Here is a 27611-nt window from a genome sequence, read left to right on the forward strand (position 1 = left end):
AGAGCACTTATAAGCGCATGTATGAGAAAACCCGAAAAAGTGTATGGTCAGGAAGGGGGGGGGAAGCAGCCTGGTCGCAAGCTGGTTAAACAGCTAGAATACTGAAGGCGAGTAATCTTTATATATGGAAAAAAAATACTGGAGCGATTGTCTAAAAAGGAGACTGTCAGCAGGTTTGTCTGCAAATTTATATTTTTAGCTGCATCATAACTGAGAAAATGTAGCTTTAATCTGAGTTACGTTGCTCCCGAGTTTTGGGAATTCTGTAACTATGAAATGCCCTTGGCATTCTGCAGTAAGTACTTTACCGCACCTCTGCTCTGGAGTGACAGTTGTAGCATTCGTCCAGATGCCCGTTTACATGCCCCTCCAGATGCAAGTCAATTTGAAAATGGCGCCCGCCTAGCCTGCGCCGTAGCAGCTATCAGTATGTATAGATTCCATAGCTGCTATTGCGCAGGCGCTGGCGTCGCTATCTTGGAGGAGGAAATCTTTTCTTTCTTCTCCAGCTAGATGGCGCAGCCGGGGCCTGCACAATAGCAGCTATCGGATCTCTATATACACCAGTAGCTGCTACTGCACAGTTGCGGCGAGCGCCATTTTGAAATTTTTTTTTTCTCCAAGCTGAATAACATGAATAAATGTATTCGTGTCACAGTAAACATGCGATTATGCTGCAGTGCAGGTGGCACGGCCTGCACCTTCTTGCACAAGCACTTTTTTATGTATATACATATATTCAATATGCAAACTAGTGGGCAGGTCAGTGAGGGATCAGTGACCTGTCAGCAGTCTGCATTATGAATATATTATCAGACACCATATACACCAAACCCGCCTTAGGGCATGAGAATCTCATTAACACAAAACTGAAAATAAAGATTAAAGAACAACCACATCACCCAAGGTATCATTGTAGGGCCGGGGTCACACTTGCAAGTGCAATGTGATAACCTCACCTCAATTCCTGGCACTGCTGCCGGCACTTGGGACCGGAGTGTTCAGCTGTATAGAAATCCATGCAGCCGCACACTCCAGTCCCAAGTGCCGGAGGCAGTGCTGGGTGTTGAGGCGAGAAACTCGCGCAAGTTTCTCACATTGCACTCGCAAGAGTGACCTCGGCCTAATCAGTATAACGGCGCCGACCCTACACTGTGTGTAGGTTACTGTGCACAATCCTGCTGACAGGATCCCTTTAAACACCTTTTCAGATCTCCCATCTAGAGCTGCCAGCACAATACTGTAGCACTTTGCTGTTTCTATCAGTCCCATAAATTTTGAGTTGAAAATAGCAATATGCATGTTTCACCACTATCATATACAAAAACCCTCCTCAATGGATGACTGCAGGGGTCCTTTTCTAGTGATCATGAGAGTCCCAGAGTAAGATAGGTGATAAGTAGAGTCGGGAAAATGTATTCAAGTGAAGCTCAATTTTACAAACATCACTATTCTTTTCCATATTTTTTGTAGTTTCAGTAAAATAGTTTCCACAATTTTTGTTGAACTGTACAGAGTCGGCCGAAGGTTAAAAAACTAATGTCTCTGCTGCTCGTTGTCCCCCTTACGGTCCTCAACACCTCTACTTACCATCACTATGCGCTGAAACCTCAGGCATCTTCACGCTAGGCTCCTACCAGCCGTATTTTACTGATCTGTATTATACGGTGTTCTACGGCCATAGAAAATCGCAGCATTCTGCGTTTGTCATCGTATTGCGCAAAAAATACGCCAATGAAAGTCTATGGGGGCCAGAAAATTACGGATTACACACGGACCAGCAGTGTGACTTGCGAGAAATACGCAGCGGTGTTCTATAGAAAAGCCGGCAATTCAGTGCGGTGTGCAGTAAAATCACACTGACAGGTTAGAATAGAATAGCTAAGATAAATGTCTACACATAGTATAGGGGTATATATATTGTAGCATTTCACCCACTACGTGTCTTGGGGGACACTCGCTTGGCAGCAGAATAATCATAGACAGGCACGGTTTTTTCAGATAAACAGTCCATGTGGTTTATTATACTTTCAGCATAAACCACTGTAGGCCAGGTTCATCATATACGGCTTTACAAAACCTTCAGTGGTCACACTGGTATCTCTCCAGTCAGGTGACCTCTGAGCTCAGAGACGTCCTTCTCCAGCTCATCCAACCTGTTCTCCGCCATTTGTCTCAGGGCCTTTTCTTGTTCCAGATGCCCTTTTAGTGTTTTTAATTCGGCCTGTAAATCTGCCACCATTTCCTTCTCACAAGATAATCCTTTAGCAATTTCCTGGAACCGCTGTGCTTCCTTTGCTACAAGCCGGGCCTTGACTGCTGAGAGCTCGGACTCCAGGTGACGCACCTGATACAGCTGCGCAGAGTTGGCGACTTCCATGCTTGCCACCTTCAAACTTTCCTTTGCCAGCTGTTGACAGACCTTTTCACGCTCTTTTTCCAAGCTTTGTACGTGCGCTTCTACCTGGCGAAAGCTGTCGGCTTGCTCTTTCCATGTGCACATTTCCTTGGTCTTTATCCTCTAGTTGTCGGGTGATAGCGGTCGAATTAGACAGCTTCTCCTGCAGGCTCTCTATTTTACTTTGGAGTTGTTCTCCAACTGCGATACCAGCTGTTGGAGCCCTACCACCACCCTGGGACAGTTTTACATTTCCCACTTCCTTGGCTACTTCAATGCTGAGTTTTGTCAAGGACAAAGTGTCTTTTATCTCAAGGACATTATCGTTGTTGGCACCTGTCCCTGTCTCCTCTTTATCACTCTTCACCGAGGGTGCAATTTGTTCAGCCCGTTTTCCTCTTTTACATCTCCGGCGACTGGAGGAGGTTCTGCTATTTATACCAGAGTCAGTCTTACTGCCCTCTTTTCCACATTTGTCACCGTCTGAATGAGAGTCACCACCTAAACAGGTCACATTTTCTGGTATGGCTGCCCCGCCATCCTGACATCACCTTGTGGAGCACTGTCATTCGTCACTGTCAGTGTTTCTGTCAGCACACCATTGTACTCAGTCCTAGCGGTTGCTACTGACAAGGACACATCACAGTCACCCCCGGAGTCTGTGTCACACCCCACAGTATGGTGAACCCTCAAGTTCCTTTCTAACAGGGTGTCAACTTCAAAGGTTTTATTTACCACATCACTGTCAGTCCTCTTGGGGTACACGTCAGGGAACATCATGTCGGTAAGTTGGGCAGACGAACCCTTCACACTGGTTACCCCAATGTCTGAGCCGTCAATTCTAGGACGTATTACTGACTTAACGTATGCCGCTGCAACAACAGAGAGACTTCCATCCTCCTGCTGTAGAGGAACGCCTTCCTCCCACAAATCCGAGAATAACTTACAGTCCTGGCCTACTATCACCGGACAAGGTAAGTTTGGAACTATGGCGGCCTCCAGACTTGAATGGCCCCTGACCGTCTCGAGTTGCACCAAGGCCACTGAATAAATCTTAGTGTCCCCATGGATGCATGTGACCTCAATCTTCCTTTGAGATATTACAAATTTATGCTCTACAGCACTTACTAGGGTCACCGAGCTCCCCGAATCGACCAGACCAAATACCTCTTCTACGTCTGCGCTCAATTCTTTTCAAAAACTTGACCTGCACATCCAAACATGGACTAAGTGTGAACAGGTGCTGAACCCAGAGTCGCCAACTCGTATATAGTTAAGTAAATAAGGCAGCACACTGCAACGCTAAAACATGCAAACTTGAAAACACGAAATTTGAACTGCATTACTGCACTAGAAATATGAAAAATGAGAGCTTTTAGCGCATAAAAATGGCCAATTTTATGTGTACCTGGTAGCCTCTTTACGGCATCTCTCTTATACCAGGTCCTACGCTTGCCCTACCTCGCTGAGAATAAACGTCTCCATCTGAATGGGTGCATGTGAAACCCCTTCTTAAGACTAAAATTCTCTCTCTCTGTGGAGGGGTATTGGACCTGCTGTAATTAAAACACCTGATGCTAGGAGGCGGAGTGCACGATCAGAAGGCTAGAGAATACATTTCAAAAACCTGACCTGCATATCCAAACATGGACTAAGTGTGAACAGGTGCTGAACCCAGAGTCGCCAACTCGCATATAGTTAAGTAAATAAGGCAGCACACTGCAGCGCTAAAACATGCAAACTTGAAAACATGAAATTTGAACTGCATTACTGCACTAGAAATATGAAAAATGAGAGCTTTTAGCGCATAAAAATGGCCAATTTTATGTGTACCAGGTAGCCTCTTTACGGCATCTCTCTTATACCAGGTCCTACGCTTGCCCTACCTCGCTGAGAATAAACGTCTCCATCTGAATGGGTGCATGTGAAACCTCTTCTTAGACTAAAATTCTCTCTCTCTGTGGAGGGGTCAGGTCAGGTTTTTGAAATGTATTCTTTAGCCTTCTGATCATGCACGCCCGCCTCCTAGCTTCAGGTGTTTTAATTACAGCAGGTCCAATACCACTCCACAGAGAGAGAGAATTTTAGTCTAAGAAGAGGTTTCACATGCACCTATTCTGCCCGTGTCCAGCTTTCTGCCTGTGTCCAGCTTTCTGCCCGTGTCCAGCTTTCTGCCCCTGTGTCCAGCTTTCTGCCCCTGTGTCCAGCTTTCTGCCCCCCCTGTGTCCAGCTTTCTGCCCGTGTCCAGCTTTCTGCCCCTGTGCCCAGCTTTCTGCCCCCCCCGTGTCCAGCTTTCTGCCCCCCCTGTGTCCAGCTTTCTGCTTCTGCCCCCCCGTGTCCAGCTTTCTGCCTGTGTCCAGCTTTCTGCCCCCGTGTCCAGCTTTCTGCCCGTGTCCAGCTTTCTGCCCGTGTCCAGCTTTCTGCCCGTGTCCAGCTTTCTGCCTCTGTGCGCAGCTTTCTGCCCCCCCTGTGTCCAGCTTTCTGCCCCCCCGTGTCCAGCTTTCTGCCCCCCCCCGTGTCCAGCTTTCTGCCCGTGTCCAGCTTTCTGCCCGTGTCCTGCGTTCTGCCCCTGTGCGCAGCTTTCTGCCCTCCTGTGTCCAGCTGTCTGCCCCCCCTGTGTCCAGCTTTCTGCCTGTGTCCAGCCTTCTGCCCCTGTGCGCAGCTTTCTGCCCCCCCCATGTCCAGCTTTCTGCCTGTGTCCAGCGTTCTGCCCCTGTGCGCAGCTTTCTGCCCCCCTGTGTCCAGCTTTCTGCCCCCGTGTCCAGCTTTCTGCCCCCCCCCCCGTGTCCAGCTCTCTGCCCCCCCCTGTGTCCAGCTTTCTGCCCCCCCCTGTGTCCACCTTTCTGCCCCCCCTGTGTCCACCTTTCTGCCCCCCCCGTGTCCAGCTTTCTGCCCCCCCAACCCCCCCCCCCCCCCCGTGTCCAGCTTTCTGCCCCCCCCTTTCCCCCGTGTCCAGCTTTCTGCCCTCCCTGTGTCCAGCTTTCTGCCCTCCCTGTGTCCAGCTTTACTGCCCTGGGCCCCCCACCCCCACCCCCGGAGCGCCGCTCTCAATAAAAAAAAAAAAAACAAGTTCTGCTTACCTGCCGCGCTCCTGCTCACTCCACGCAGCTGAAGCGTGCACTTGCCGGCGACTGACAATGACGTCAGATGCCGGCGACCTGCACGCTGCGGCTGGCGGCTGTTAACTATTGACGTGCGGGCGCGTTAAACAGCTGCAGCGCCGGCCGCCGCTAAGGGCCCGGATCAGCCTGCGGCTGCCGGTAGGGGCCCAGTGAGCAGATAAGAGGGGGCCCACATCGGGCCTCACCGGGCCCCATACGCCAGTCACGGCTGTAATGCCCTGATGGCGGCCCTGGTGTGGGTGTGTGGCTAGTCTGACCCTCCCATCTCTCATGACTAGCCCTGCCAATCTCCCATTAGAACTTACACATTAACATGTGGGACTACAGGTCCCAGACCACAACATAACTTTAGACTGACAGTGCAGAGTATCCTCCTCTGCGACACACATACCGGCCATCTACAATTCTGCCGGACTTTGTCTCATCACAACTATGCCTCCAAGTGCATCTTGAAGTGCACACGCAGCGCCCCCTGGCTGTAACATTGGTCACTGCACCACAATATATATATATAGAGTGGGGCAAAAAAGTATTTAGTCAGTCAGCAAGAGTGCAAGTTCCACCACTTAAAAAGATGAGAGGCGTCTGTAATTTACATCATAGGTAGACCTCAACTATGGGAGACAAACTGAGAAAAAAAAATCCAGAAAATCACATTGTCTGTTTTTTTAACATTTTATTTGCATATTATGGTGGAAAATAAGTATTTGGTCAGAAACAAAATTTCATTTCAATACTTTGTAATATATCCTTTGTTGGCAATGACAGAGGTCAAACGTTTTCTGTAAGTCTTCACAAGGTTGCCACACACTGTTGTTGGTATGTTGGCCCATTCCTCCATGCAGATCTCCTCTAGAGCAGTGATGTTTTTGGCTTTTCGCTTGGCAACACGGACTTTCAACTCCCTCCAAAGGTTTTATATAGGGTTGAGATCTGGAGACTGGCTAGGCCACTCCAGGACCTTGAAATGCTTCTTACGAAGCCACTCCTTCGTTGCCCTGGCGGTGTGCTTTGGATCATTGTCATGTTGAAAGACCCAGCCACGTTTCATCTTCAATGCCCTTGCTGATGGAAGGAGGTTTGCACTCAAAATCTCACGATACATGGCCCCATTCATTCTTTCATGTAACCGGATCAGTCGTCCTGGCCCCTTTGCAGAGAAACAGCCCCAAAGCATGATGTTTCCACCACCATGCTTTACAGTAGGTATGGTGTTTGATTGATGCAACTCAGTATTCTTTTTCCTCCAAACACGACAAGTTGTGTTTCTACCAAACAGTTCCAGTTTGGTTTCATCAGACCATAGGACATTCTCCCAAAACTCCTCTGGATCATCCAAATGCTTTCTAGCAAACTTCAGACGGGCCCGGACATGTACTGGCTTAAGCAGTGGGACACGTCTGGCACTGCAGGATCTGAGTCCATGGTGGCGTAGTGTGTTACTTATGGTAGGCCTTGGTACATTGGTCCCAGCTCTCTGCAGTTCATTCACTAGGTCCCCCCGCGTGGTTCTAGGATTTTTGCTCACCGTTCTTGTGATCATTCTGACCCCACGGGGTGGGATTTTGCGTGGAGCCCCAGATCGAGGGAGATTATCAGTGGTCTTGTATGTCTTCCATTTTCTAATTAAAGCTCCCACTGTTGATTTCTTCACTCCAAGCTGGTTGGCTATTGCAGATTCAGTCTTCCCAGCCTGGTGCAGGGCTACAATTTTGTTTCTGGTGTCCTTTGACAGCTCTTTGGTCTTCACCATAGTGGAGTTTGGAGTCAGACTGTTTGAGGGTGTGCACAGGTGTCTTTTTATACTGATAACAAGTTTAAACAGGTGCCATTACTACAGGTAATGAGTGGAGGAAAGAGGAGACTCTTAAAGAAGAAGTTACAGGTCTGTGAGAGCCAGAAATCTTGATTGTTTGTTTCTGACCAAATACTTATTTTCCACCATAATATGCAAAAAAAAATGTTAAAAAAACAGACAATGTGATTTTCTGGATTTTTTTTTCTCAGTTTGTCTCCCATAGTTGAGGTCTACCTATGATGTAAATTACAGACGCCTCTCATCTTTTTAAGTGGTGGAACTTGCACTATTGCTGACTGACTAAATACTTTTTTGCCCCACTGTATATATATCAGTGAGACACATATGTATTTATATTAATATTTCATACAGCGCTAGATGGCTTAAAAGCCGGCCCTTTTTTTTTGCATATTCCACACTACTAATGTTAGTAGTGTGTATGTGCAAAGTTTGGGCTCTCTAGCTATTAATTTAAAGGGTTAAATCGCGGAAAGAATTGGCGTGGGCTCCCGCGCAATTTTCTCCACCAGAATGGTAAAGCCAGTGACTGAGGGCAGATATTAATAGCCTGGAGAGGGTCCAGGGTTATTGCCCCCCCCCCAGAAGATGCGTCTATTCTGGCACTTGGCCACTCTCTTCCCATTCCCGTGTAGCAGTGGGATATGGGGCTATTGTAAGGTGACGTTAAACCAGATTAATAATGGAGAGGTGTCAATTATGACACCTATCCATTATTAATCCAATTGTATGAAATGGTTAAAACACACACACACATTATTACAAAGTCTTTTAATGAAATAAATACACAGTTTGTTGGAATAGTTTATTATACTGGTAATCCACCTGAAGACCCTCGCTCTGAAGGGGTTAACTAATTTTACAAGCAAGAGCTCCTGCTTGTAAAATTAGTTAATCCCTTCAGATGGATTTACAGCGTAGGATGAGACTGATCAACGGAAGGTATGGGATATTGTTGTTTTTTTATTTTACCTTTTTTACAGAGCGAGGGTCTTCAGGTGGATTACCAGTATAATAAAGTATAATAAGTTGCTTATTAATAAAATCCATTAAAGGGAACCTGTCACCAAGTTTGGCCTGTGTGAGATACGGCCATCACCTTTTAGGGATGATATACAGTATTCTATAGTGCGGTATATCTGCCCTCATCCCGACCTGTAAGAGAAAAAAAGACCTTTTATTATACTCACCTGCAGGGCGGTCCGGTCCAAAGGCTGACAATGTTCTTAATCCGACGCCTCCCATCTTCTTATGATCGCTGTCCTCCTTGCTTTGTGTGGATAACACGTCCGTGCATCATCCGCACAGTTTCCTCGGCATCGCGCTCCTGTGCAGTCATGCTTCTCAGCCCTTTTGAGGGGAGAGCGAAGTACTGCAGTGCGCATACGTCAAGGCTCTTTGTCTTTTCTCGGCACCTGCACACTGAAATACATTATTCTGCGCTCAATATGGCAGAGAAGTATGACTGCACAGGAGCGCGATGCCGAGGAGACTGTGTGGATGACGCAGGGACTCGTCATCCATGTGAAGCAAGAAGGAGGACAAGGATCGTAGGAAGATGGGAGGTGCCGGACGAAAAACATCGACACCCCTCGGACTGGACCGCCCCGCAGGTGGGACTAATAAAAGGTCTTTTTCTTGTCTCACAGGTCAGGTTGAGGCAGATATATCGCATTATAAAATGCTGTATATCAGCCCTGAATGGTGGTGTCGTATCTCATATTGGCCAAACCTGGTGACCGCTTCGCTTTAACACAATTTATGAAATGAACAACAAGCTTTACTTAGAACAGATTTCCTCAGTGTGAATAATGTCCTGTAATGTTAGATGGGTCATTCCATGTCAAGTGGACCAGTTGCTCACGACATGACACAGTTGCAGTCCACACTTTCTTAACAGTAATTGTGGAGTATCTCAAGACTCATCTATGGGATTCGTCATATCCACTACTTCAGCGATGGATCTGCAGCCCAGTACAAAAATTTCAAAAATTTTCTCAACTTGTGCCACCACAATGCTGATTTCAATATCAGTGCTGAATGGAATTTTTTTTGGTACCAGTCATGGAAAGTCGCCCTGTGATGGGATTGGAGGGACAGCAAAGAGGTTGGCAGCTCGTGCCAGTCTTCAACGCCCAACTGAAAACCAAATACTGACCCCGGTGGATTTATTCAACTTTTGCAACGAGCAACTGCATGGAATCAAGGTTTTTTTTGTTCCAAAAGAAAAAATTGACGAAATAAGGGTAGTTCAAGAGGAAAGGTTCAAAGATGGACATACAATTGCTGGAACAAGAGAAAATCACCAGTTTGTGCCAATTGATGACAAAAAGATTCGCATTTCAAGGGTGTCAAATGACCCATCATCTTTCATTGCCCATGTAGATAGATCTGTCAGATCAGAAATGCCTTTTGTGCCAATTGCAAACCTCCAGCCAGAGCAATACATTGCCTGCATTTACGATAGGAACTGGTGGATTGGAAATATTTCTGAAATTCCAGTTGATGAGCATGATGCATTAATAAATTTTATGCATCCTCATGGACCAGCTAGCTTCTTTCACTGGCCTGTGAGAAATGATACATGATGGATTCCCGAGCAGTCAATCATTGCAATAATTCCAGCACCAGCTGCAACAGCAATGGGCCGACAATGCAGCTTCTCTGAACCGATTATGTTGCAAATTCAGCAACAATTCCAGACCACTTAGACTGAACATTATGGCTTGGGAACCAACAAAAGATACCCAATATTAGGCTTGGGATCCTAGGCAAAGACACCCACCCTCAGGCTTCGGAACCTGCGATAAAGAGACCGCCCGAGGCTCGCCTTGCACGGCTATCGGCCATGGCTCCTAGGCGATGGGGCTGCCAATTCTCGAAAGACAGCATTATTACAATTCTTAATAGGATTATAATACCAATTCTTAGGGAATTGGTTGTGGTATAACCACCATGGACCAACGCAAGGGTTTGAATAGTGCAGTTACCATTCATTGCGTATTAATAAATAACACCATGTTTGGTGGCATTTTTCATTTCTTAAACTGAGAGACTCCAAAAAAAAAATCAATGATCCTTGTAGAGAAAAATGTGCTCTTTCTAATGATATCAGAATTAATATATTTTAGGGGTACCCTTTTTGAGAAATTTGACCTAAAAATAGGTAAAATTTGTTTTTTTTTAAGTTTTTCATCATATGTGGGTGTGAATATTTCCACAAATACATATGCTTTGACCGTGATATTGCAGCAATGCAAAGTCATGTATGTTTGGTGTACAGGGCAAAGCACCAGTTACTGTTGGTTTTTGGTCTTGAGTTATATATGGGCAAAGTTTGGCATAAATTTTATGCAACGCGTTTTCAAGCTACTTTGACACAAAATTGCGGCCGAAATATTGTTTTGTCATAGCCGGTAATAATTTTATCATGTTTAGCAGCAAAAGTTGAGCTAGTATGCCAAATTTCAGCCTCACAGCCAGTATAGAACTCTAATGGCTATGTGCCAAAGTTTGCAAAATCCTCTTAGCTGAAGCCGCAGGCTTGGTGGAACCTCCAGTGAAAGGTCAACAGTGCCCAATGTATTTGAGATCTGGCCCTAAAAATTTACAGAACCTCTTTATAAACATACATGTACATCCTTATAAATTTTCAGCAAAATCGGAGAAGGTCGAGTGGGGACGATTTTTAAAACTGGTCCACTTGATGTGGAATGACCCAGATTTATTCTGACATTTCCCATTCATCCCCATAGGAGGCAGCGGTGTTCGGCCATCCAGCTCCAGCATAATCTCTCATTCCATCAAGGAGAGATTATTATTCCACCATGTGCTCGGAGTTGGAAGCTTTGGAGAGGTCCTGATGGCGGAAGATACTTTAACCCGCAAAGAATTTGCAGTGAAGGTCATCGGCAAAAGAGCCCTGCTGGCCGGAGGGGATAGGCTGGATGTGATGGTGGAGAGGCGAGTTCTACAGATGGCATCTGGAAGCCCCTTCCTCGTCCACTCAGCCTTCGCATTTCAGACCAAGGTATCATTGTGACTACTTAGCGCTATAAGATTTGGCCACTTCTCTGATGTTGGTGACCTGTTCATCTGAATGGGAGCTGTCCTGCAGGAGCCAGGAGTGACCACTAAACCTTGTGTGCTCCGTACACTGCTCACATCCGGCTTTTAGAGGAGACGGTAACAGCTGATAGGACCCCACAAATCTGATATTAACGGGAACCTGTCACCCCCCAGAGCCTATTAAGGTAAAATAGCCACCTTCAGCAGCACTAAGGCTGCATTCTGTGAAGGTGGCTCTTATGTTTAGTATGCCTTGGAATGCTGAAATAATCACTTTTATAAATTTCGAGCCATACCTCTATTGAGTCAGGGAGGTATGATTTCTCCCTGACTCAAGCGCCCCGCAGTCGTCCATCATCCCACCGGGCACCGCCTCCTCTCTGTCTTGTGCCGTCACCCGCGCCTGCATTCTGCAATTATTTCACAGCATGTGCCGTGCGCGCTGCCCTGGAACTTACATCAAGTGAGGTAAGTAGATCGCGCCTGCGCACAGCGGAGGCCCCAGATCCTGCCCCACAATGTGTTATGATGCATTCACACTGCGGGGCTGGGAATCTGGTCTTTTTCTTGAACTGTGCGCGTCGTTATGAAGATTCTGGCACCAAAACCAGCAACAAATACACAACACCAAAACGAAAGTGATTAAAAAAAGCTAATTATGCTCCCGGGCCCATGTCTACAATTAAAATAAAAATAATGATTACCAAACATTGGCTGGAACATTAATTTCTAAATTTAGTAATATATTCTACATAATTGTTTAGAATTTTAAGGGTCCCAGCAGTTAAAACACCTTTTTCATTGAATGAGTGACTACATATCACAGCAATATGCTTTAATTTAACTTTCTTGGATAGAAAACCCCTTTAGGTAGTAAAATCTGTATTTGTCTTTAGTGTAAAATAAATGCAAATGTTCCATGTTACAGATGAATATTTTCTTTGGAATGGAGTACATGAGATGCGGGGACTTTCACCAACTTCTGGAAAGGAATGGGCCACTAGACATCGCCAGTGCCAGGTAATGTGTTAAAGGAGTTGTCCGATCTCAGAAGAAAAGTCATCAGTCACTATACATGACTGCAGACTGCCAGATTGTGACAGGGGGCAATGCGCACACGGTCACGACTTCCCTGTGTTCCCCAATCAGGTGGGCGATCCTGTGTACAATTTGCACATTTGTGGTCACGTGCTGACTAGTCTCACCCGGCTTCTCTCAGTAGTAAAGAATTGAGTGACAGGCAGGGTACAGTCAGAACATAATCGCGAATATGTAATTTTCATACACATTCATTCATTCCTACCTTCTCGAGACTGCAGTACTGACAGTGTGCACTTCTTACACCGTCACGATTCGGCGGTCATATACAGTGACTGCAGACTTTTCTTCTGAGACCGGACAACCCCTTTATAAAACCCTAAGAGGTTAAGAGGAATAATATAGAATAATGCTTCTAATGACTGATATGATTCCCAAGTTTCCTCTCTATGGGATCTGATACTTATTCATTTTCTCTTTGTCAGATTCTATACCGCCGAACTGGTGTGTGGGATCCAGTTCCTCCATTCGAGAGGCGTCATCCACAGGTAATCTAGTCAGTGTTAGGCCGGGTCACACCAGCGTATTTTCTCTCATCTAAAAGAATCCGGACGATTATCCAAATCGCACGTTGATTAAACTCTGAACAGAATTTGATCAGAGTGATCACAGTGTGATCTCATTTTTTCGCATGAGGAGACGATGGGAAAAAAATGTCTCCCTCTTCTGCAATCAGACTGCACTCAGATGTCATCCGAGTGTAGTGTGATGTTTTCCATGGACTCATTGATTTGCATATTGAAGCATGATCCGATAATCTGATCCAACTCAGGCATGTTGCGATCGGAAACAATCAGACATGTTCACGGCCCCATAGAATAACATTGGTCCCAGTGCAATCTGATGTTTTGTTACCCACTGACAGAATGATGCGCTGTACCTGGGGTCTAGTCGTCCTGTCACATGTCATGCAGTGAACCCTACAGTGCGCAGGTAGGGTACATAGTAATGGAGTCATCTCAGATGAGCAAAGTACAGCAGGAAGAGAAAATAGGTTTATTCCCATCTGTCATCATGTGACCACAGATATAAGATGAACAGTTACTTTATACTCAGGTAATTTTTCTTTTTCTTACAGAGACCTAAAGCCCGAGAACATCCTGGTGGCTGAGACGGGCCATATTAAGATCACAGATTACGGTCTTGCACTTGACAACATGCACGGAGACCAAACAGCCACCGGTTTCGCTGGGACAATAGGTTACATGGCTCCTGAGGTGAGAATAGAATGTTTTTATTTTTTGTATATAAAAGGTTTTTCAGGTAATTTCACATTGATTAGCTTTATTTATGCGAGTTCATCAATATAAAATCATTGGGGGTCCGATCCCACTGATTAGCTGTTCTTACAGAGGCAACCAGAGCAGAACATCGCACCTCTGTACTGTTTAGTGGTCAGTACTGAGGACTGCAGATCAGACCGTGTTCATTTCAGTAGGGACTAATCTGTAGTACCAGCAATCGCCACTAACCAGTGAGGGGAGCTGTTTATTGGTTATATCCAACCACCGGGGGAGGTGATAACAGCTAATCAGTGGGACTGCCGGGTGTTGGCTCCCACCATTCTTATATTGATGATCTGTTCTGCTCATCAATATAAAGTATTGGAAACCCCCTATAAATGATTTTCATTATAAATATCACCCATCCCCAGAAAAGGTGAGAAATGTGTGACCTCTGGGGGCTTCACTGCTGTGTACCCCACAATCATCAAATGGGAGGACCAGAGCCTCCTACTCTTCCCAGCCTACATATCTACATGGATAGTGAACTATGGCCGACCAGGTGTAATGCTGAGTTATCCTGACCATAGATGTCCTAAAGGGTTAATAAAATGTGTAATGATGATACAGGAAAATGTGTTCTTTTATGTGCATTTATTATATAACACTAATCGGATGTATCAAGTACATCGGACTACGCTGCTCTGTGCATATTAGACAAGGCCAGCCGCCACCCCAATACTATCAGCCATAATGCCACAGATAGCTCCTTAACCCCTTCATGGCATATGGCAGACATGCCGGATATATGTTGTGTCTCTGCTTTCATGCGGGCTCACCCGCAGAGCCTTCATCTTTTCCGGCAGATGATGGGTGATTTAATGAGCCATCATGTTCCTTTTTCAGCTGCGGGTGTGACACTGCTCTTTCTACGTCTGTTAACCTGTTAAATCCTGCTGTCAATCTCAGACAATGGCATTTAACATGCGCAGGTGGGGTGTGCGTTTTTCCATACTCCCATCAATAGGCCCATTACATGAACATGATCTCAGAAAATGGCAACACAAGTAAAGGTTTTTTTTTTACAAATCTAAGATTTTCTTTTTCACCACTTAAATAAAAAAATATATAAATTTTTGGTATGAGCAATTTCACTGACCTGGATAATCATATTTTCAGTTTTATCACATAATGAACATGGTAAATAAAATGTAAGTGCATCACATGATAAAACGAATGATGTCAAGTACAACTCGTCCTTCAAAAGACAAGCCCTCATATAGTTATGTGGACGGAAAAATAAAAAAGTTATGGCTCTTGAAAGAAGGAAAATGCTAAAATAAAAAAAGCTGAAAATCTCTTGGTATGAAGGGGTTACAGTGTGAGCCGAGCGTTGTGTGCGCCGTCACACCCATATATATTACATTCACTCTGATTGTTAATATATTTTATTAATTTCATTTGTGGAGCATAATTATGGAAGATCCTTTGTGCCTCCTGACTGAGTAGTAAGACTTACTGCCATTACTATAGGATCACATAACAATATGAGTGACATAAGTGCGGTGACAGGAGGTGGCACTACTAATAATGCCACTCTATGGCAGATCCTGGACATGCAGGAGTATAACGCCGGGGTAGACTGGTTCTCGCTTGGAGTCATCATAAACGAGATGCTGACCAGTTCTTCTACCTACGATCCCGCAGTGTTTTATGAGTCTTCCTCCAGCGCCAAGGACATCATTGAACAGGTCAGTATGTTCCCGGTATAAGGGTCTAGTATTGGGGTCATACAATGTTAGTAGTTCCTGACCCGGAGGCTGTAATTGTACTGAACACAGCCTTACACAGACATCTCCCAATCCTCAACCTCATAAACAACATTTACAATGTCCAATTATGGATAAGAGAAGTAGAAATCCATTGCTTGCACCCCCTCATCACTAAATATCGCTATCATATACCATCACAGCAGACAACGCGTCATGGAGAGCAACAATCAGAAAGAAGTGATCACTGTGTATAATCTTTACTGGTCAGATCACAGGGTTCACTTACTAAATCCTAAATACATTTCTCCTTTTCAGCTCCTCCAGGAAGATCCTGTTCAGCGACTAGGAGTCCATGGTGACATCCGAGAACACCTCTTCTTCCAGGGAATCGATTGGGTCTCTGTGGAAGCCCTTAGGATGGCCCCACCGTACATCCCTGTAGTAAGTAATGGGCAGAATTCTCCCAATAACATTCTCTCCCACAATCGTCTACGCTTTTGGTTCTGTGATACATTATGTTTAGTGTCAGGGTTGGAAAATAATTTGGCTTGCGTTATTGGACAATGTAATCTCTTAGCAGTGTATGTCTAGTCTATAGGATTGTTCTTCTTTCAGGCCCTTTTGAGGGTTACATGCAAATAATTAACTAGTTATAAGTTCTGTTAGGTACAAGCCATTTAAAGGGAATCTGTCACCCCAAAAATCGTATATGAGCTAAGGCCACCGGCATCAGGGGCTTATCTACAGCATTCTGTAATGCTGTAGATAAGCCCCCGATGTAACCTGAAAGGTAAGAAAAACAGGTTATATTATACTCACCCAGGGGCGGTCCCTTTTCGTTTCAGGTCCGATAGGTGTCGCGGTCCGGGTCCAGGGCCTCCTATCTTCATTCGATGACATCCTCTTTTTGTCTTCCTGCCGCGGCTCCTGTTGAGGGCAGAGCAAAGTACTGCTGGGCCTCTCTGACCTTTCCTGGACAGCACACTGCAGTACTTTGCTCTGCCCTCAACAGGGCACACAAAGTATACCTGTGCCGAAGCCGCGGCAGGAAGACAAGAAGAGGACGTCATCGTATGAAGATAGGAGGCGCCGCACCCATCAGACCCGAAATTAACCAGAACTGCCCCTGGGTGAGTATAATATAACCTGTTTCTCTTACCTTTCAGGTTACATCGGGGGCTTATCTACAGCATTACAGAATGCTGTAGATAAGCCCCTGATGGCGGTGGCCTTAGCTCATATACGATTTTTGGGGGTGACAGATTCCCTTTAATCAGACAAAACATTGCATAGCCGTCTGTAGCTGGAGCTAGAGAAAACCGCCCTTGGTAAAAAAAATTTACATGAGCCCTCCATAGGAGCAGTTCATAAGATTTTTATATTTTTCCTGCAGACCTGGAAGTGATTCTAAAGAAGATTAATTTACATTTTTAAATAACATTTCTCCATTTCATAATCTCCACTGCTAATTTAGACCAGATGAAAAATAAAACAAAAAATAGGAACACATTTTTGTCAAAAAACAGAACTGATGGACCTAGGCCAATTCAGAAAGACCTATAGGTGCAAGAGAACGAGAGACACCAGGAAGAACAAAATATATTAGAGTAAAAACATACCAGTGTATACTGGTGTGGACAAAGAATGGAAAAACCACTCGGAAAACAAGGAAGACCAAAAGGAGGAGGCACCGAGACGCAGGTCACTTATTGCAGGAAATAAGTATCAGGACAAAGAGGTATCTTTCCTATATACCAACTGCTGCTGTGTTTCCATGATGTTTGATTATTACTTTTTATATAATATTTTCCTTATTCATGTTTGTGAGCACCTTCTGTGACACCACTTACCGTACTAGATAATAAAGGTGTTTTTACTTTATAGAGACCTCTTTGTCCTGACATTTCTTTCCTGCAATAAGTAACCTGCGGCTCGGTGACTCGGAAAGAGTCTGTAAACAGGTGAAAGTGTTCAGAGCTGAAGTGATAAGTACAGACTGTACTGATATAAAACACTTCTCGTTCTCACCATACTTGGGTTATTGCCTGTTACTTGCATATAATTCTGCATCCTATGTATGATGAGACAGAAATCTGACCGGCCATAGAGATGATTAGTGGCGCTGCAGCACATTGAAGTGACCAGAGGTCAGCTGCAATGCTCGTGGTGCTGGTTTTGTCTCTTAAGATTCTATATTCACATTTGAAAATGTTCCTTTAACCCCTTAATGACCGCCAATACATCTTTTAACTGACCTGAGATATAAGAGAATAGCCTCCCCATACAGATGACAATCCAGCATCTGTTGGTTGTACACTAAAGCTGACAACTTGCTGTATCAGCCACGATCAGTATTTGCACCTTCTAAATCTGTTTAACCCCTTAGATGCTGCTGTCAATAGTGACTACATCATTATAAATGGTTAACAGAGTGTGGGGGCTTCTTCTTTATCCCAATTGGTGCCCTCAGATCATGATTTTGTTGTCCTGATGTTTGTGATGGCAATTCATGACCAAATAGCGGCCTTAGAGTCTGACGGCTGTAGTAACCTGCTCAGAAGTTAGAGGCGTTTAGGTGGTAAAAATACACATTTTCATTTCTGTCATGCCACTTTGCATTAATTCCTGTAAAGCACCTGAAGGGTTAATAAACTACCTGACAGCAGTTTTCAATATGTCAGGGGGTGCTGTTTTTAAAATGGTATCACGTTTGGGGGTTTCCCAATATATGGGACCCCTAAAGTCACTTCAAACATGGATAAGTCCCTAAAAAAATAAATGTGGTAAATTTCTTTGAAAAAATGAAAAATTGCTGCTACATTTTTAAACCTCCTAAAATGCTAACAAAATAAAATAACATTTTACAAATGGTGCTGATGTAAAGCAGACATGTGGGAAATGTTATTTATTAATGGTTTGCTGTTGTATGACTATCTGGATTAAAGGGATAATCATTCAAATTTAGAAAATTGCTAATTTTTTAACATTTTTCTCAAATTTTTTATATTTTTTATAAATAAACACAAAAAATGTTGAACTAAATTTACCATTATCATAAAGTATAATGTGTCACGAAAAAACAATCTCAAAATCACTGGGATTTGTTGAAGCGTTGCAGAGTTATTACCACATAAAGTGACACTGGTCAGATTTCAAAAATTTGGCTTGGTCACTAAGGGGTTAAAGGGAACCTGTCACCAGGTTTGTCCCATACGAGACCTGTCAGCCCTGATATACATCATTCTAATGTGCTGTATATCTGCCCCCATTCCAACATGCAAAACAAGAAAAAGACCTTTTACATACTCACCAACAGGGTGTTCAGGTTCAATGGGCATCGCTGGTGTAGGTCCGGTGCCTTCCTTCTTCTAGCGATGCCGTTCCCCTTCTTGCTTCATGTGGATGACATGTCCTACATCATCCACACAATGTCCCCGGAATTGCGCTCCTTAGCAAACGTACTTATGACCAGGGGGCAGAGTAAAGTCCTGCAGTGCGCATGCGGCAGAGCTCTTTGAACTTTCCTAGTGCATGCGCACTGCAGGACATTGATCCTGAGGGCTGAGAGAAGTACGCCTGCGCAGGAGTGTGATACCGGGGACACTGTGTGGATGACGAAGGACGCATCATCCACACGAAGCAAGAAAGACGACGGCATTGCAAGAAGAAGGGAGCCATCGGACCAAGACAGCGATGCCCATCGGACCTGACCTCCCGTAGGTGAATATTATAAAACGTCTTGCAGGTTGGGTTGGGGGCATATATACAGCATATTAGAATGCTGTATATCAGGGCTGAAAGGTACTGGCCTTACCTCATATGGTACTAACCTGGTGACAGGTTCCTTTTAATATTGAAACTATTATTTTCAATACTTAAAGTCAAAACTGTTTGATTACTCACTAAGTTCACCATGCCTTTTTTCTGCATTTTTTTCTATAGGCAACTAAGCCTAAGCCCACGTTGTGTGCTTTTAAGCTGTTCGGAGGGTTTCCATTTTTCAACTGAAAACCCTCAACAAGACACCAGCTCAATAATATCAGAGCAAGCTGCGTACCTGAGCTTCCAGAAGACCAGGCCGAGAAGACCAGAACATCGGATGTCCAACACCATCAGGGACCTCCAAATAGATAACTATAAGTGATAAGTATAGGTAATTATAGGTAAGTAAGGATAGGTATATTTAATGTTCAATAAAAAAGAGAAAAAGATAAGGATAAGTATAGGTAAAAAGAATAATTCTAGGTAAGTATTGCTAAGAATGTATAAGTATAGGTAAATGTAGGTAAGAAAGGATAGGTATGTTTAATCTTCAATTAAAAAAAAAAAAAAAGATAAGTATAGATAAGTAAGGATAAGTATAGATAAATATAGGTAAGAAAGGATAGGTATATTTAAAAAAAAAAAAAAAAGATAAGTATAGATAAGTAAGGATAAGTATAGATAAATATAGGTAAGAAAGAATAGGTATATTTGAAAAAAAAAAAAGATAAGTATAGATAAGTAAGGATACGTATAGATAAATATAGGTAAGAAAGGATAGGTATATTTGAAAAAAAAGGTAAGTATAGATAAATATAGGTAAGAAATGATAGTTGCTGTATATTTAACCCCTTCATGACCCAGCCTATTTTGACCTTAAAGACCTTGCCGTTTTTTGCAATTCTGACCAGTGTCCCTTTATGAGGTAATAACTCAGGAACGCTTCAACGTATCCTAGCGGTTCTGAGATTGTTTTTTCGTGACATATTGGGCTTCATGTTAGTGGTAAATTTAGGTCAATAAATTCTGCGTTTATTTGTGATAAAAACGGAAATTTGGCGAAAATTTTGAAAATTTCGCAATTTTCACATTTTGAATTTTTATTCTGTTAAACCAGAGAGATATGTGACACAAAATAGTTAATAAATAACATTTCCCACATGTTTACTTTACATCAGCACAATTTTGGAAACAAAATTTTTTTTTGTTAGGAAGTTATAAGGGTTAAAATTTGACCAGCGATTTGTCATTTTTACAACGAAATTTACAAAACCATTTTTTTTAGGGACCACCTCACATTTGAAGTCAGTTTGAGGGGTCTATATGGCTGAAAATACCCAAAAGTGACACCATTCTAAAAACTGCACCCCTCAAGGTACTCAAAACCACATTCAAGAAGTTTATTAACCCTTCAGGTGCTTCACAGCAGCAGAAGCAACATGGAAGGAAAAAATGAACATTTACCTTTTTAGTCACAAAAATTATCTTTTAGCAACAATTTTTTTATTTTCCCAATGGTAAAAGGAGAAACTGAACCACGAAAGTTGTTGTCCAATTTGTCCTGAGTACGCTGATACCTCATATGTGGGGGTAAACCACTGTTTGGGCGCACGGCAGGGCTTGGAAGGGAAGGAGCGCCATTTGACTTTTTGAATCAAAAATTGGCTCCACTCTTTAGCGGACACCATGTCACGTTTGGAGAGCCCCCGTGTGCCTAAAAATTGGAGCTCCCCCACAAGTGACCGCATTTTGGAAACTAGACGCCCCAAGGAACTTATCTAGATGCATAGTGAGCACTTTGAACCCCCAGGTGCTTCACAAATTGATCCGTAAAAATGAAAAAGTACTTTTTTTTCACAAAAAAATTCTTTTAGCCTCAATTTTTTCATTTTCACATGGGCAACAGGATAAAATGGATCCTAAAATGTGTTGGGCAATTTCTCCCGAGTACACCAATACCTCACATGTGGGGGTAAACCACTGTTTGGGCACATGGTAAGGCTCGGAAGGGAAGGAGCGCCATTTGACTTTTTGAATGAAAAATTATTTCCATCGTTAGCGGACACCATGTCGCGTTTGGATAGCTCCTGTGTGCCTAAACATTGGCGCTCCCCCACAAGTGACCCCATTTTGGAAACTAGACCCCCCAAGGAACTTATTTAGATGCCTAGTGAGCACTTTAAACCCTCAGGTGCTTCACAAATTGATCTGTAAAAATGAAAAAGTACTTTTTTTTCACAAAAAAATTCTTTTCGCCTCAATTTTTTCATTTTCACATGGGCAGTAGGATAAAATGGATCATAAAATTTGTTTGGCAATTTCTCCCGAGTACGCCGATACCTCATATGTGGGGGTAAACCACTGTTTGGGCACACGGCAGGGCTCGGAAGGGAAGGCGCGCCATTTGACTTTTTGAATGGAAAATTAGCTCCAATTGTTAGCGGACACCATGTCGCGTTTGGAGAGCCCCTGTGTGCCTAAACATTGGAGCTCCCCCACAAGTGACCCCATTTTGGAAACTAGACCCCCCAAGGAACTTATCTAGATGCATATTGAGCACTTTAAACCCCCAGGTGCTTCACAGAAGTTTATAACGCAGAGCCATGAAAATAAAAAATAATTTTTCTTTCCTCAAAAATGATTTTTTAGCCTGGAATTTCCTATTTTGCCAAGGATAATGGGAGAAATTGGACCCCAAATATTGTTGTCCAGTTTGTCCTGAGTACGCTGATACCCCATATGTGGGGGTAAACCACTGTTTGGGTGCACGGCAGGGCTCGGAAGGGATGGCACGCCATTTGGCTTTTTAAATGGAAAATTAGCTCCAATCATTAGCGGACACCATGTCACGTTTGGAGAGCCCCTGTGTGCTTAAACATTGGAGATCCCCCAGAAATGACACCATTTTGGAAACTAGACCCCCAAAGGAACTAATCTAGATGTGTGGTGAGGACTTTGAACCCCCAAGTGCTTCACAGAAGTTTATAACGCAGAGCCATGAAAAAAAAAAAAAAAAATTATTTTCTCAAAAATGATCTTTTAGCCTGCAATTTTTTATTTTCCCAAGGGTAACAGGAGAAATTTGACCCCAAAAGTTGTTGTCCAGTTTCTCCTGAGTACGCTGATACCCCATATGTGGGGGTAAATCACTGTTTGGGCACATGCCGGGGCTCGGAAGTGAAGTAGTGACGTTTTGAAATGCAGACTTTGATGGAATGCTCTGTGGGCGTCACGTTGCGTTTGCAGAGCCCCTGATGTGGCTTAACAGTAGAAACCCCCCACAAGTGACCCCATTTTGGAAACTAGACCCCCAAAGGAACTTATCTAGATGTGTGGTGAGCACTTTGAACCCCCAAGTGCTTCATAGAAGTTTATAATGCAGAGCCGTGAAAATAATAAATAAGTTTTCTTTCCTCAAAAATAATGATTTAGCCCAGAATTTTTTATTTTCCCAAGGGTTACAGAAGAAATTGGACCCCAAAAGTTGTTGTCCAGTTTCTCCTGAGTACGCTGATACCCCATATGTGGGGGTAAACCACTGTTTGGGCACATGCCGAGGCTCGGAAGTGAAGTAGTGACGTTTTGAAATGCAGACTTTGATGGAATGCTCTGTGGTGTTTCACGTTGCGTTTGCAGAGCCCCTGATGTGGCTTAACAGTAGAAACCCCCCACAAGTGACCCCATTTTGGAAACTAGACCCCGAAAGGAACTTATCTAGATGTGTGGTGAGCACTTTGAACCCCCAAGCGCTTCATAGAAGTTTATAATGCAGAGCCGTGAAAATAATAAATACGTTTTCTTTCCTCAAAAATAATTATTTAGCCCAGAATTTTTTATTTTCCCAAGGGTAACAGGAGAAATTTTACCCCAATATTTGTTGTCCAGTTTCTCCTGAGTACGGTGATACCCCATATGTGGGGGTAAACTACTGTTTGGGCACATGCCGGGGCTTGGAATTGAAGTAGTGACGTTTTGAAATGCAGACTTTGATGGAATGCTCTGCGGGCGTCACGTTGCGTTTGCAGAGCCCCTGATGTGCCTAAACAGTAGAAACCCCCCACAAGTGACCCCATTTTGGAAACTAGACCCCGAAAGGAACTTATCTAGATGTGTGGTGAGCACTTTGAACCCCCAAGTGCTTCATAGAAGTTTATAATGCAGAGCCGTGAAAATAATAAATACGTTTTCTTTCCTCAAAAATAATTATTTAGCCCAGAATTTTTTATTTTCCTAAGGGTTACAGGAGAAATTGGACCCCAAAAGTTGTTGTCCAGTTTCTCCTGAGTACGCTGATACCCCATGAGTGGGGGTAAACCACTGTTTGGGCACACGTCGGGGCTCAGAAGGGAAGTAGTGACTTTTGAAATGCAGACTTTGATGGAATGGTCTGCGGGTGTCACGTTGCGTTTGCAGAGCCCCTGGTGTGCCTGAACAGTAGAAACCCCCACAAGTGACCCCATTTTAGAAACTAGACCCCCCAAGGAACTTATCTAGATATGTGGTGAGCACTTTGAACCCCCAAGTGCTTCACAGACGTTTACAACGCAGAGCCGTGAAAATAAAAAATCATTTTTCTTTCCTCAAAAATTATGTTTTAGCAAGCATTTTTTTAGATTCACAAGGGTAACAGGAGAAATTGGACCCCAGTAATTGTTGCGCAGTTTGTCCTGAGTATGCTGGTACCCCATATGTGGGGGTAAACCACTGTTTGGGCACACGTCAGGGCTCGGAAGTGAGGGAGCACCATTTGACTTTTTGAATACGAGATTGGCTGGAATCAATGGTGGCGCCATGTTGCGTTTGGAGACCCCTGATGTGCCTAAACAGTGGTAACCCCTCAATTCTACCTCCAACACTAACCCCAACACACCCCTAACTCTAATCCCAACTGTAGCCATAACCCTAATCACAACCCTAACCGCAACACACCCCTAACCACAACCCTAACCCCAACACACCCCTAACCCTAACCACAACCCTAATTCCAACCCTAACCCTAAGGCTATGTGCCCACGTTGCGGATTCGTGTGAGATATTTCCGCACCATTTTTGAAAAATCCACGGGTAAAAGGCACTGCGTTTTACCTGCGGATTTTCCACGGATTTCCAGTGTTTTTTGTGCGGATTTCACCTGCGGATTCCTATTGAGGAACAGGTGTAAAACGCTGCGGAATCCGCACAAAGAATTGACATGCTGCGGAAAATACAACGCAGCGTTTCCGCGCGGTATTTTCCGCACCATGGGCACAGCGGATTTGGTTTTTCATATGTTTACATGGTACTGTAAACCTGATGGAACACTGCTGCGGATCCGCAGCCAAATCCGCACCGTGTGCACATGGCCTAATTCTAAAGGTATGTGCACACGCTGCGGAAAACGCTGCGGATCCGCAGCAGTTTCCCATGAGTTTACAGTTCAATGTAAACCTACGGGAAACAAAAATCGCTGTACACATGCTGCGGAAAAACTGCACGGAAACGCAGCGGTTTACATTCCGCAGCATGTCACTTCTTTGTGCGGATTCCGCAGCGGTTTTACAACTGCTCCAATAGAAAATCGCAGTTGTAAAACCGCAGTGAAATGCGCAGAAAAAAACGCGGTAAATCCGCCATAAATCCGCAGCGGTTTAGCACTGCGGATTTATCAAATCCGCAGCGGAAAAATCCGCAGAGGAACAGAATACGTGTGCACATACCGAAACCCTAACCCTAACCCTACCCCTAACCCTACCCCTAACCCTAACCCTACCCCTAACCCTATTCTAACATTAGTGGAAAAAAAAAAATGTCTTTATTTTTTTATTGTCCCTACCTATGGGGGTGACAAAGGGGGGGGGGTCATTTATTATTTTTTTTATTTTGATCACTGAGATATAATCTATCTCAGTGATCAAAATGCACTTTGGAACGAATCTGCCGGCCGGCAGATTCGGCGGGCGCACTGCGCATGCGCCCGCCATTTTGGAAGATGGCGGCGCCCAGGGAGAAGACGGACGGGACCCCGGCTGGATCGGTAAGTATGATGGGGTGGGGGGGACCACGGGGGGGGGGGATCGGAGCACGGGGGGGGGGGGGGAATCGGAGCGCGGGAGGGGTGGAACAGAGAACGGGGGGCGTGGAACGGAGCACGGGGGGGCTGGAACGGAGCACCGGGGGGTGGAACGGAGCACTGGGGGGGGTGGATCGGAGTGCAGGGGGGGTGATCGGAGCACGGGGGGGTGATTGGAGCACGGGGGGAGCGGACAAGAGCACGGGGGGGAGCGGAGCACTGGACGGAGGGGAGCCGGAGCAGTGTACCGGCCAGATCGGGGGGCTGGGGGGGCGATCGGTGGGGTGGGGTGGGGGCACATTAGTATTTCCAGCCATGGCCGATGATATTTCAGCATCGGCCATGGCTGGATTGTAATATTTCACCCGTTATAATAGGTGAAATATTACAAATCGCTCTGATTGGCAGTTTCACTTTCAACAGCCAATCAGAGCGATCGTAGCCACGAGGGGGTGAAGCCACCCCCCCTGGGCTAAACTACCACTCCCCCTGTCCCTGCAGATCGGGTGAAATGGGAGTTAACCCTTTCACCCGGCCTGCAGGGACGCGATCTTTCCATGACGCCACATAGGCGTCATGGGTCGGAATGGCACCGACTTTCATGACGCCTACGTGGCGTCAAAGGTCGGGAAGGGGTTAAAATAAAAAAAAAATAAAAAAGATAAGTATAGATAAGTAAGGATAAGTATAGATAAATATAGGTAAGAAAGGATAGGTATATTAAAAAAAAAAAGAAAAAAAGATAAGTATAGATAAGTAAGGATAAGTATAAATAAATATAGGTAATAAATGATAGTTACCATATATTTAAAATTAAAAAAAAAAGAAAAAGATAAGTAAGGATAAGTATAGATAAATATAGGTAAGAAAGAATAGGTATATTTGAAAAAAAAGAAAAAGATAAGTATAGATAAGTAAGGATAAGTATAGATAAATATAGGTAAGAAAGAATAGGTATATTTGAAAAAAAAAAAGATAAGTATAGATAAGTAAGGATACGTATAGATAAATATAGGTAAGAAAGGATAGGTATATTTGAAAAAAAAGGTAAGTATAGATAAGTAAGGATAAGTATAGATAAATATAGGTAAGAAATTATAGTTGCCGTATATTTAAAATAAAAATAAAAAAAAAGTATAGATAAGTAAGGATAAGTATAGATAAATATAGGTAAGAAATGATAGTTGCCGTATATTTAAAATAAAAAAAAATAAAAAAAGATAAGTATAGATAAGTAAGGATAAGTATAGATAAATATAGGTAAGAAAGGATAGGTATATTTGAAAAAAAAAGGTAAGTATAGATAAGTAAGGATAAGTATAGATAAATATAGGTAAGAAATGATAGTTGCCGTATATTTAAAATTAAAAAAAAAAAAAAAAGATAAGTATAGATAAGTGAGGATAAGTATAGATAAATCACCAAAACATGAGGAGATGAATGAAAGCAGCACTCACCCGTGATCTTCAATGATAATATAGTCCTTTATTGACCGTGGCTCAACATTCCCAGCTAGGAACAAGGCAGGTTACAACATGAGGAGGGAGCGGTGAGGGAGGGTGCAGAGACGAGACAGACGACGGCCGTTTCGCGAACAATCGCTTCAACGGGTCCAGTGAGTTGTGTTAGTGACGTCATATCCTTTTATAGGAGTTGACGCCCTACTTACCACATATGCGTGCAATTAACAAATACTAAAAACAACATAACTCATTCTACTATCTCCACATTTTAACGGATCTAAAGGAAAACCGCCATGTCTAATTTATCGTTAAGACCCCAAGCACCTTGTGCGTCAGTTTTTAGAATCCAGTGTGCTTCGCGCTGTAATAATAATTTATTATGGTTTCCTCCTTGCTGAGGGAATTTAACTACCTCTAAGCCGGCAAAACTAAGGGAACTAGGGTCGCCACCATGCGCATCATGTATATGTTTTACCAGGCGCACACGCCCCTTCCCTGTAAGTACAGAGTTAAAGTGCTCGCGAAACCTAACAAATAGGGGTCTTATGGTTTTTCCGATATAAAAACGATGACAAGGGCAGAAAATAACGTATACCACAAATTTACATTTACATGTTATGAAGTCTTTTACGAAATGAAAAAAAAAAGTGCCTATTTTGAGGGGATTAGTAATATTATGGAGGTGACACATACTGCAACCACCGCACCTGAAATTACCTTGCGGGAGCGATTTTTTGATCCAGCTGCTGGTGTCAGCAGACAGCCGGTGCTTTACTACCAAGTCGCCCAAATTTACTGTTCGTTTATAGGCAAAACGCGGGATACAGGTGGTTAAATCGC

The 27611-nt window shown here is 43.9% G+C and overlaps 1 protein-coding gene across 3 annotated transcripts in view; it reads left to right on the plus strand.

The window, feature by feature from the left end:
- LOC138642859 (protein kinase C delta type-like) overlaps positions 1–26721 on the plus strand; it is a 112148-nt gene extending 85427 nt beyond the window's left edge. For 2 of the 3 annotated variants that reach the window (XM_069731411.1, XM_069731413.1), the window contains 7 exons: positions 11092–11366; positions 12333–12424; positions 12928–12990; positions 13581–13719; positions 15333–15476; positions 15813–15938; positions 19440–20107. In XM_069731411.1, coding sequence (XP_069587512.1) covers positions 11199–11366; positions 12333–12424; positions 12928–12990; positions 13581–13719; positions 15333–15476; positions 15813–15938; positions 19440–19505 — 798 coding nt within the window. In that variant the 5' untranslated portion in view covers positions 11092–11198 and the 3' untranslated portion in view covers positions 19506–20107. Of the gene's footprint in view, positions 1–11091; positions 11367–12332; positions 12425–12927; positions 12991–13580; positions 13720–15332; positions 15477–15812; positions 15939–19439; positions 20108–26170 lie in introns of those variants that run through there. The other variant, XR_011314107.1, reaches the window with a different exon arrangement.
- Positions 26722–27611: the final 890 nt, after the last annotated feature.

Source organism: Ranitomeya imitator, chromosome 6 (assembly GCF_032444005.1).
Source record: "Ranitomeya imitator isolate aRanImi1 chromosome 6, aRanImi1.pri, whole genome shotgun sequence".
Classification (NCBI taxonomy): Eukaryota; Metazoa; Chordata; class Amphibia; order Anura; family Dendrobatidae; genus Ranitomeya; species Ranitomeya imitator.